At 38.9% G+C, this 12,381-nt stretch overlaps 1 protein-coding gene across 4 annotated transcripts in view; it reads left to right on the top strand.

Moving 5' to 3' along the window:
* The window catches only part of Ferry3 (FERRY endosomal RAB5 effector complex subunit 3), a 34,369-nt gene that overhangs the window by 959 nt on the left and 21,029 nt on the right, over nt 1-12,381 (top strand). For all 4 annotated transcript variants that reach the window (XM_021248069.2, XM_004869365.4, XM_021248070.2 and 1 more), the window contains exons 2-6: nt 903-1,097; nt 2,334-2,479; nt 4,893-5,074; nt 11,119-11,218; nt 11,314-11,435. In XM_021248069.2, the coding sequence (XP_021103728.1) occupies nt 920-1,097; nt 2,334-2,479; nt 4,893-5,074; nt 11,119-11,218; nt 11,314-11,435 (728 nt within the window). In that variant the 5' untranslated portion in view covers nt 903-919. The remainder of the gene's footprint in view (nt 1-902; nt 1,098-2,333; nt 2,480-4,892; nt 5,075-11,118; nt 11,219-11,313; nt 11,436-12,381) is intronic.

Below are 12,381 nucleotides of genomic sequence, written 5' to 3' on the forward strand. Positions count from 1 at the left end.
AAAGACCAGTAAGAGTGCTCTAGGGAAAGGAAAAGTCTGAAGCTCAAAAGTGGAAAGGGAAGTTTGGTATTGTCACATGTCCAGTATGGTTAGAAATTAAAATAGTCAATGTGTGTGGGGGGGGGGGGTGCAGATGCACCCAGAGACAATACAGGGGGTGTAAAATGAGTTAAGTTTGCACTTTATCCCGAGAGCAATAACTGACAGAAAGGCTTTAGAGAGATGCATTCCTTTTTAAAAGAAAGATGACTATGACTTCATTGTCCAGAATGGCCTGAGAACCGATTTGATGAGCGGAAGCCCAGCAGCAGGGAGTCCAGTTAGGAGGTTGATGAATGAGTCCTTAACTGATCTGGATTCTTTTGAAATGTCCATTTTGCCCTACAGTGGCCATCCTACACTCTGTTTTCTTTATATCTTCTTCCCACATAGGATGTCTTAGCACTTTCTTCACCCCTCTCTCCCATCAGATCTTATGACCACAACCTTTTAGATCTCCAGGATCACCACTTGGTCCCTGCTATGTTTCTTTGATTTGTTTTCTTTGATTTTGTTTCATAAGCTGTATGTCTCTCCACTTGCATTTTTTTCTTAAAAGTCCTTTTGCTTTCCTCTCTCTGTTCCTTTGCTAGTATTGAGAACCCTTCCTAGAAATACAGAGTCCCATATGAGCATGATTCTTTCCCTTAAATGAAGTCTCAAAACAAACTTTTCATTGAAAAGAAGCAACACTTCGTTTTCATTTCAAAGATGAAAGTGGGGTAACACTTGGAAAAAACTACAAGGGGTGACTTACTCGCACAAGTGAAATCTGAGTGGTGGAATGATTTTTAAAAGTGATAGAGGAATAACGAGATATCCTGTATCTTATGGATTTATAGTGTAATGCTTTTATCCTATAGAAATCCTACCAAAGAATATGAAGAAAAATCGAGAAAGATTCTGCAACAAAGAAAGAGAATTTGTATATGCATTCAAAGTAGGAAATGAGTCCTTTGAACTGAGGGTGCCCCTGAAATTTCCTGTTCAAGAGAATGCCAGTCATTTGCATGGACGTTTGATGCTGCTGCACAATTTGCCATGCTTCATAGAAAATGGTGAGGACTGATTTTTTTAAATTGCTACCACTTTATTTTCCTGTGAGCTCCGTCATTGGAAGTTTTATATTAGCATAAAATCTGAAAAACATTGGAAACATAAAACATAACTACTCCTAAGAATAAAAAGATTTCCCATAACATCATTGTATTGAGTATTTTCCTGTCACCCTTGCATTTGTTTATAAAGCAATTTAGTGTAAAAATTAAAATATATAGTGAAAAATTAGTTGCAGTGTCTAGAAGAGAGCTCTTAAGCTCTGAACTGAGTTGGGTGGATTCATAAAGGCATTTCAGCTATCATAATTATGCTATTGTAGAATTATATTGCTCAATTGGTTGCCCTTTTAATGATCTGGTTTTCAATATCTGAGGTAATGGAACAAAAGGAACATTAATTTTTCAATAATCTACCTACTTAAGGTAGTTCCATAAAATGATTTGTACTACACCATTCTAAAAGGTCTATATACCTTCTCAAAGACTGGGAAAGTTTTTTTAATTGAGAAAATGTTGATCATGGAAGGTTAGAGTTATAAGAGGACACAAAGGTTTCCTAGCACAGTCACATACGAACAAGGAACCCTGACACAAAGAGGTCAATTCTTTGCCGAAGGTGGTGATGCTCAAAAATGTCGTTCACCAGCACTCAGGGCATCAGCTGCAGCTTGTTAGGAATGAGGAGTCTGGCTCCACCCATCCCCGTCTGGAGCCCTGCTGTGGTGCTGCAGTGGTCACTTTGCACGCACGGTGTCCTGGGGAGCCTGGTGCACACTGGAGATAGGGCCACAAACAGTGGCAGCCAGGCAGGACCTGCTGCGGGTGTCCTGACTCCTCACCTAGGGTGCTCTCCATGGTGTCAGTCTCTAAATAGTCTCTAAGTCAGTTTCAATGTCATCTGTTTCTCTTTCAAATTTAAAAGGTGTAATTATAGGCTTTAAAGTTACATAGGAAAATCTTTTCACTTGTGAACAGTAACCTTCAGACTCTCAAAATCTCTAGGTGTTTCTCTAGGTCTATATATGACAGCTAGGAATTTTGACCTTTCTCTATATAATAACATTTACTAAAGAAAATAATTGTGAAATTAGCTAAGTGTTCTCCTAAGCTGATTGTACTTTAACTGAGGATTCTCTTAGGGGCATTAGCTTCACATTGGAATGCCTGCACCAGGTAAAATATCCTCTTTTTACGTATAGATTTTGCGGATGATGGTATTTGTTGTCCATCTTACAGACTTAAAAGAATCTCTGAGCCAGTTTATAGAAGAAGAATCCCTCCAAGATTATGATGGAGATGCTGAGGCAGCCTTGGAAGGTGTGAAATCAGGTGAAGTAGATTTACATCAGCTGGCAAGTACATGGGCCAAAGCGTACGCTGAGGTAAGAAAGTAGGTCATACTGTCTGTCTCAAATATATTCTTAATGTGGATGAAGACTTTTAAATTGCTAAGTGTTGAAATGGCTCATACAATCCTTTTTCTTCTACATAGCAATAATATACAATATATGTTGCTGCTTCAGATAAATAATTTTTTAGTATAAGTATATCCCATGTTTGTGCTTAAGATTATTTGTTTCTAATTTAAGCGAAGGTCTTGTATTTTATTGGCAACTCTACTCGCCAGTAGTGTTTTAGGTTTTGATTTATTTTGTCCTCTCTCAATATCATATAGTTACAGACTGTCATCATTTTTATTTAAATGACACACCGTTTCATAAGTCTAAGACACCATTAATTTGAACACATCGTTTTATTCACTAGGAGCCAATGCCCCAATTAAGCTATGACAATACCCAGATGCCATTGAGTATAAGTTGTAAAGAAAGACTCAAATATCATTGGGTCCCTAAGTAATCTTGTCTGTGACAAGATCGATTTCAGTTGATTGATGGGAGCAGAAACTAGATTTCAGCAACTGTAAGAGTGCGTGAGAGTGTGAAAGTGGGAACAGTGAATACGGGTAACCCCTTTCCAGGACGGTGTCTCTTGAGGGAACGGTGTGAGTTAGATCATGAGAGCTCTGGTTAGTGCTGCTCTCAGGCAGTAGCGTCTATCTGGTCATGGGCTTTTGCTAAGCTCAGTTTAAAATTGATGCTGCAGGTCGTGCAGCTGGATGACTGGCACGTACTCACCAGTCCTCTGGTGTTCTGTGTGGCTAATGACCTCCCCACACCCTGGTGCTGGCTCCTTCCTACAATTTCAGCCTGAGCCTGCACCAGATTTGATGAGGGATTGAGCTCCCTGGGCTGGTCATGATTCCCAGAGCCGCGCCAGGTTGAAAGGGGTGGTGTACTTCTCAGAGTGCACTCCGGGGCCGCGGAGGAGGTAAAGGCCCAGTCCCAGGCTAACCTAGCCCTCCAAGACCTTGCCCGCCCGCCTGCCTGTCATTTGACTAGCAGAACGGGAGGACCTCGTCACCCCTTGATTGGCCATGTTCAAGATCCCTGTCTTGGGTCTATTCACTTGTTTTAAAGTAAGTTATCACTGGCAGTAAGGTCTTACCTTCCAGTTTTTGTTATTTTCAGTGATAAGAAAACGGAAGACTATTTAGATAGCTTTTTTCTATAGATACCTGTTTGCAAAAATCAGTAATGGAAAAAAACATCAAAATCTGCCTTTTGCTTTCCCTTTGCCATTCACGAAATCCCTGCCAGGGTGCTCTGCACCGTCTGTCCCTGCAGTGTGTCTGCTGCGGTGTTGAGGCCACTCATGGCGTGGGCGCCTGCACCTCCGGGTGCCTGCGTGTGCTCGGCGGACCCTCTCGGCATGCTTCTGCTTTTCTAGTTCAGCAGTATTTACTCCATCCCTTGTCATTGTGCTAGCTGTCATTTTATGTGCTTGAGTTTATATTTTAAAAAGAAAATGAAATACTTTTGAAAAAAGAGCACATGGAAAGGTCAAAATGAGAAAATTGCATGTTAAGTGTAGAAGTGAATGAATTGGGTTTCAAGGTCAGTATGTCACTAAACAGGTGAGAACATAGGTCACTTCATGTTCTGAATACATAAGCTTATAAAACCGTTTTAGAGTTTGTAATAAGTAGAAGCTTTTACTCATTGTATAATTAAAGCATGCAAATTATTATGATCATACAGTGCATTAGAAAGTCAAGGTTATCAGTCATCACTGTCCTGAGATAGCCACTGTTAGCATTTTGTTGACAATACATTGGTGTGTGTCAGGGGGGATTGTATATATTTACTTATTTTTTACTGTGCACACTTCCTGTCCTTTTGCCACACTATTATCTCCCCTGAGCCCCACCCCAGGTAATTCATGGTAACAACTTAGTTTACATGTCTGTATTCTTCTCTGCCTTCAGTCTTATATAACATATACAGTGGTACCTGGGTTTGCAACTTAATTTGTTTTACAATTTGGGGGAAGATGGCTGCATTTGTGTCTGTGTGGGGAAGAGGGCTGTGGTTGTGTTTGTCACTCAATGTGGAGTTTGTGAACAGGAGTGAAATTTTGCTGAACACTTTCATTTGTGAACTGAATTTTGGTTTTGGTTTTGGTTTTTTTGGTACCAGGGATTGAACTCGGGACCTTGCCCTTGCGAGGCAGGTGGCGGAACCACTGAGCTGGATCCCCAGCCCTAAACCAAATTGTTTGCAAACAGAAATATTCATGAAGCAAGGCGTTACTGTATACACATAATATAAGTACAGAAGAGAGTTTTTCTGTCCTTACAAAGTACACAATGGAATCATAATATCCATACTTCTCTAGTGGTACATTAAATAAAGACACTGTGTCCTGATTTAAGAATGTCTGTGTATCATCTTGTAGACCACGCTAGAGCATGCAAGGCCGGAAGAGCCCAGCTGGGATGAAGACTTTGCAGATGTGTACCATGACCTAATCCATTCTCCTGCCTCGGAAACTCTCCTAAATCTGGAACATAATTACTTTGTTAGTATCTCAGAACTTATTGGTGAAAGAGATGTGGAGCTGAAAAAATTAAGAGAGAGGTATTTCACATTTCTGCATTATCATAATTGAGAGTTACATTGTCAAATATGATGGCCTGAAGAACGACTTGTTTTCAATTTTTATAAAATAAGAGATAAAGTAGAAGAAGTTATTCAATATTAGAAATGAGCTTCCTTGTGATTGTCAGGGGGAGGGTCCTCCAGCTTTGGAGAGCTTCTCTGTTGACTAACCTGAGTAGCGATGCTGGCCTTCTATGTCTAACAAGAGCTGAATCACTCTGCTGAAGCTGTGCTGACGCAGAGTGGCCCTGTCTCCTGTGATCTCCCCCCAGCCCCTCGTAGAGCACTAGCAGTCACAGCACCGATACTCGTCCCACCTCACAGAGGTGAGGACTAGGGCTTCAGTAAACCAAGAATCTTTTCTGAGGGCAAGCTGGGATTTTAGACTAATCTGACTCCAGAGCTGTGAACCACTCCTTATACCTTGCTGTCATCCTGGTCACAACCTTCTCTCTGTTGTCCTGCTCTGAGGCCATGGTCTCTTTCAGTTCATTTTGTAACCTTTTTTACATTAGAAGAAAAAACACTAGTATGGTTCCAAGAAATTTTAATCAGATTTGAATTCATTCTTTGTGGATTACTTAATACAGTATAAAAATTATAGTTTTGTGTATTTTTTTACAGTGAATAAAAAGCTGCTAGCATTATTTATTTCTAATCACAACTCTGCAGACCACTTCCTCATAACTCTATCAATTGTAATATGAATTCATGTACACTCTTCCTTCTACACAATCTTTTATTTGTTTTATTGTTTTTGGTTTTTTTTGAGACAGGGTCTTGCTATGTAGTTCAGGCTGGCCTTGAGCTCACAGTGATCCTCCTGCCTCAGCCTCCTGAGTGCTGGGCTTACAGGCATGCACCACCATGCCCAGCCCATAGACAATCAGTTTTAACATATGAGAATCTATTAACAGCTATTACCTTAAAATACTTATTGAAGTCTTTAGATGTACATACCTCTAAGAATTTATTTTTCTCTTAAATTCTTTTATTGGTACATTTTACATATACAGTACATTTGCAGTCATCATTGGGAACTTGTACCTGTACATGATGCATCTTGGTTCTTACTTTTTCCCTATTCCCTGCCCTCCCTTCACCCCCTCCACCTCCCTATTTCCAAAGGCTTTGTTTCCATTTACTTCTTATCTTATATTTCTTTTCCCTTCTTTCCTTTTCCCTACCCCTTCCGCTTCCCCTACCCCTTTGGACCTTTTCTTCCTATTTCACATTATCAGTTATTCATTTTAACCCTTATTTACACTTTCAGTTTCTCATGCAAGAGAAACTATTTGGTATTTACACCTGTGTCCTATTTATTTCACTTAAGAGTATGGCCTCAATGTGCATCCATTTAGCTATAAATGTCTCTGATTTCTTATTCTTTATGGCTGAGTAGTACTCCATTTTATTTAAAAAAATACATTTTCTTTATCCCGTCTCCAGTTGATGGGCAATTGAGTTGTTTCCAAGGTGTAACTATCATGAATTATTCTGCTGTGAACATGAGTGCACATATATCACTGTGGTATGATTCTTTTAATTCTTTGGGGAAGATACCCAGCAGGGGAATAGCTGGGTCAAATGGGACCTCTAGCCCTAGTTTTTTGAGGAATCTCCATACTGATTTCCACAGTGGTTGCACCAGTCTGCACTCCCATCAACAATGGAGAAGGGTTCCTTTCTCTCCACACCCCCGTCAGCATTTGTTATTGGTTGATTTCTTGATAACAGCCATTCTTTCTGGGGTGAGGTGGAATCTCAGTGTTATTTTCATCTGCATCTCTCGAATGACCAGTGATGTTGAACATTTTTTCATATGTTTATTTGCTGCTTTTACTTCTTTGAGAAATGTCCATTTTCTTCTATCCTCTTCGATCTCTTTTTTCAAAGTACTGTAGTTTTCAGTGTAGAGGTCTTTTGCTTCCTTTGTTAGATTGATTTCTAGATATTTCATTCTTTTGGGTGCTATTGTGAAAGGAATTATTTCTCTAATTTCTCTCTCAGTGAGCCTGTTATTTGTGTACAAGAAGGCTATTGATTTTTGAGTGTTGACCTTGTATCCAGCTACTCCACAGAATCTGTCAATTAAGGCTAGAAGTCTTTTGGTGTAGTTTTTTTGGGTCTTCTATGTAGAGTATCATATCGTCACCAAATAATGACAGTTTAACTTCTTCCTTTCCTTTGTTCATGAAAATTTTTTTTAATGTTATGGATGAAAAATTTCTTTGGTTGTGAAAGCATGCTAGGATTAAATCACATATTTTTTTGTGTGTGACTGATATAATAATCCCAAAGAAGTAAATTTAAAATAATGTCCTGCTCCTTGCTTTTATTAGCTTCCCATTAGGAAACATTAAGGTTAGCAAGATGAGAATAATCTTTTATTTTGAGGTCTATCCTAATTAAGAAAATTTAAAATATGCAAAAATCACAAGCAACTTGATGTAGTTGTGTAGTTCTGAGGGATAGGTTTCTAGTTACTAGATTAGCATTCTCATTACATTGTATATTTGTACATTTTCATCACAATTCTCTGGGCCATTTATTCTCATATGTCATAAAGTAGTATAACACAAAGAGCATGGTGCTTTGATACATTTACCACTTTTTTTATAGGTTTGGGTTTTTGGGACAATTTATTCCTTTCTACCTCAGATACTTGCTATATGGCTAGTTGCCACTAGGTAAATAGTTAAAGCTGCTATGTCCCTAGGGAGGACAGTAATTTAATATTTTTTCTAATTCTTTATTATTTGGCCAATAAAATTGTGAATATATTTAAAAATAAAATGCAGAATTGCATTTTTAAATATATAAGAATATGATTGCCTAATACTAATTATTTGTCTGATTTTCACTACTAGACCTTCAAATGATATAACCTTCAGTTCACCCTAAATTGGTTCTTGGATCCTGGATTTTCAGAACTACACTAATTCCACCTATTTGAGTGTAGTTGGCCCTCTGTATCTATGGATTCAACCAACCGGAGCTCAGATATGTGCAGGGAAACATTGTCTGTACTGTTGTACAGACTTTCCTATCTTGCCATTCCCTAGGCAGTACAACAGCTGTTTGACACACATTTCCACTGCATTAGGTACCGTAAGTAATCTAGAGATGCCTGAAAGTATAAAATAAGCATGGACATTGGTTGTGTGCAGATAGAACGCCATTTTATCTAAGGGCTGCGAATGCTTTGGTGTCTGCACCGGGTTCTGGGGCTGAGTCCCAAAGATCCCAGGGCAGCTGTGTGTTGCTGAGTCCCCGCCTTGGCCCTGCACACCCATCACTAGTGCGCCACTCAGCTGGTGCATTACCCTAAATCAGCGTACTCTGCTGCGTACTCACTACACCTCCCTGAACATCCTGTCTTGGCCATCAATACTCTGTAATTGTTTTTGTTTTGTTTTGTTTTTATAAAGTAGAAGATTCCTGTTGTACATGACTCTTCACCTTTTGGGAAGCTGAATTGACTTACTAATTATTTAACTTTGTGGCCCTTGATAATTTTTCTACTTCACAGGAATTTGTTTTATTTCATTGTTTGACACGTTCTTACAGATTTCTAGATGGGGCTTTGCCTTTTATTTTTCTTTCTAAATACATAAATCATATTACAATGCATGTATTTTAAAGACAGTTTTGTAGTTTATTTTACATATGTCCAAATTGGCAGCTTAGATAAATAATGAGCTCTCTTTTCTAGTAATGCAATATTTATTGCAAAGGCAAGCGGTAAGACTTACTAAAATAAAGTGAAATTCACTAGAGTCTGTGGAGGCTTAGCCAAAATGCTGGTGCTTAAGTCACTTGCCCAGCTCATAAAGAGAGGTGACACATTCCTTACTTCTCATTTTATTGCCATTCATGCCTTTGAAGGGCAGCCTCTTAGCATCCCCTCCACGCAGTGGCAGTAATCCGTGCTCTTTAAATGCCCATAAAACTATGCGGGTTGCGGGATTTTCACACACAATGCACTGGTCCAATCTATAGATTGTATTTCATCTGCAATACATAAAATTTCCCTTGATCTTAATCATAGGAAATATATATTCTATCATTAACTATGGTTTTAGCCACTTGAATTTTGGACATATTTAGGATGAAATAAAAATGGGAAATAAGTGTTCATGAAATTTTCTTTGTTGAATTTTTTGTCTTTTTTTTCCCCCTCACAAGAAAATTTTTTGGCAAACCAGATCCAAGATATTTCTTTAAACTTTAAAAAAGTGGCAGTGATACTTTTTATCCACTAGAGGGAACACATGGAATGTAAAATATTAATAGAATTTATATGTAAGCTTACTTTTGTAAATATTTAAGTTATTTCTGTTTCTAAATAAAAATCTTACTTGCAAGCATAATCTTCACCTGACCCATAGTAGTTATCAAACTGTTAATAGGGTCACTTGTATTAGAACTAGTGACCCAGTGATACTGAATATTTAGTACCAGAAGATATAGATACAGATTTATCCATGGACAAGGTCCTGGGGGAAAAAGGAAGGGATTGAAGGACAGGAAAATGGAAGGAAGAAAGGAAAGGACTTCTAAATTTCATGGATAAGTTTCACTCGTCACATATGAAAGTACAGTACCCTCCCTAATCAGTGTAACTAAGTTTATATTCATTTTTAAGAGCAGTTTACTTCTTTTAGAATGAGAGTGGGCAGCCAGGAACTTAGCTCAGTGGTGCTGTTACCTGCCTTGCAAGTGCAAGGTCCTGAGTTGGATCCCTGGTACCGCAAAAAAAAAAAAAAAAAAAAAGAATGAGAGTGGGCCAGGGATTTAGCTCAGTGATTCTGCAGCCTGCCTCACAAGCACAAGGTCCTGAGTTCAATCCCCGGTACCAAAAAAAAAAAAAAAAAAAAGAATGAGAGTAAGGGGCCAGGGATTTAGCCCAGTGGTTTCGTTGCCTGCTGCTGCACAAGCGCAAGGACCCAAGTTCGATCCCCAGTACCAAAAAAAAGAATGAGAGTAAAACTTGGTTTATGTCTGTCTTTTGTTCTTTCTCGATTTATTTGAAATGTGTTTTAGATAAACTTTTTGCATGCATTTGTATTAGAACCTTCTAGTATCTAATTAACTAATTCTAAATTTGGATTTTTAAATGACCGTGTTTATTAAACTATACATACAGCCAGACACAGCGGCGCATGCCTATAATCCCAGCTACCTGAGAGGCTGGGGCAAGAGGATTGCTGGTTCAAGGCCAGCCTGGGCAAATTGGCAAGGCCCTGTCTCAAAGCAAATAAAAGGGCAGAGAATATAGCACAGAAAAGGCAACAAACTGCAGCTGAGTACATTTTCACAAAGTAAGTGCACCCTCCTCACCGTCACAGAGGAGGAAATAGGGAATCCTCCGCAGGCCCTCCTGGCCACCGTCCTCCCTAGATGAGAGAGGTCTGCGCTCTGACACTGCCCACAGTTTTCCTGTGTGGAGATCCACGCTTAACTTCTGGACAAATGAAGAGGGAGGGAGACTACACTTCATCTGCAGACTGTGTTCTCCAGTGGTCATTTGGTGACTAGACAGTGTGACTCTTGGAACCTAGTTGGCAGCTTCTGCGTATAGCTGAGTAACTTTCAGAGGTGGAGGTCACTTCAGTTCTTACCCAAATATATGACAAATGTAGACAAGCAAAATCTGGTTAAGTGCTTTTTAGAAAATTTGCAAATGAGAAGTTGTCTGGACTATTAAATATTAACCAACATAATTTAAAGGTCACTTGGGTTTAAGCATTAAATTTACATTACAGTTCAGCTGCACAATGATGTTGATATTAGTGATATTACCATGATTTCCACATTCCCATTTCCGAGGATTCGGGTGCTCTCCAGTGTTACAGTTAGCAACCCGGATGCGTGCCTGTACATAGACATTTGTTTTCACTCCATCCAGTTAATCTGATCGCTCACTGAGTGTTCTGTTCACTGAATCTGATTGCTTGGTGAGTGAAGTGCCCATACGCATTGACAGTTTGATGAATAGATCTGATCACTGTGTATTTCAGACAAGATATTGAAATGGCAAAGGTGATGCAGGAATTGGGAAAATCATTCACAGATCAAGATGTAAATTCACTGGCTGCTCAGCATTTTGAATCCCAGCAAGTAAGTGAAATACGGTGATTTTTATATATGTGGTTACATTTTTTTTACTAATTTTTGAAAGAAAAATTAAACAGTTGGCCCACTGTATCTTTCAGGACCTAGAGAATAAATGGTCAAATGAATTAAAACAGTCAACAGCCATCCAAAAACAAGAGTATCAAGAATGGGTGATAAAACTTCATCAAGACTTAAAAAACCCCAACAACAGCTCCCTGAGGTATTGAACATTATTCTTCTTACTCATGTAAAGTTCCACTATTAGTAATAGTTTCTATTTATTGGAAAATTGAGGCTTGCTGTATATATATTTAAGGTCCCAGTGAATAGTCGAGGTAATTTTATGCTTCCCTTTAACACCTTTTGTATTATAGGCTATATGTGTATTGTAGGGGGTAGAGGAAGTGGTGACTGGTTGGTTAAAAATAGTGGTTTCCCCCCCCCGGAACTTTAGCTGTAGAAATCTTTCAAGGTACATACTCCTAAATGCCACACTATCTTTTATTTTCCTGAGTTCCTGCTCAGTGCAGTTGATTAGATGCCAAACTCTCTAAGCAGAAACAAAAACTGTGGAGCTTATATTCAAAAAAGTCTGATCTGTAAATAAAATAGTGCTGTACAGATTGAGATGTGTAGTAACAGAAGCATGGGTAGAAATAGTATAGATGATTTTCATAATTCCTATCTTGTGTGACACTCATGACCTAAATATATTGTGTTTCACACACTGCCTTAGAGCTTGACAGGGCTGTATTATTTCCTGGCTGCATCCTCATATGTTTGAGATTTCCACTTTCAAATCCTAAAGTATATTCAACTAAAAATGCACTGAGGACTAGGGATTTAGCTCAGTGGTTCTGCTTTCTGCCTTGCAAGCGGAAGGTCCTGAGTTCGATCCCTGGTACCAAAAAAAAAAATGCACTGAGAACACAGGAATAACTATTTTCACAATATGCTAGTATATGCCGTAAACATTTTTAAATGTCTCTTATTTATATAACATTAGTCTCTCCTACTTGTTTTGCCTTGAAGGCAAGAATTATGTCTAGTGTTTTTTCAGCCATTGTATAGCAGCTCCTTGCCAAGGGTGTAGCTCTTGACACCAGCTCAGTAAGACATGCTTGGTAAATGTTTATGGATCAGAGGGTAGATGTTTGCTAAGCTCT

Source organism: Heterocephalus glaber, unplaced genomic scaffold (genome assembly GCF_053883595.1).
Source record: "Heterocephalus glaber isolate CG9 unplaced genomic scaffold, H.glaber_assembly_v1.0 deba00001444, whole genome shotgun sequence".
NCBI lineage: Eukaryota > Metazoa > Chordata > Mammalia > Rodentia > Bathyergidae > Heterocephalus > Heterocephalus glaber.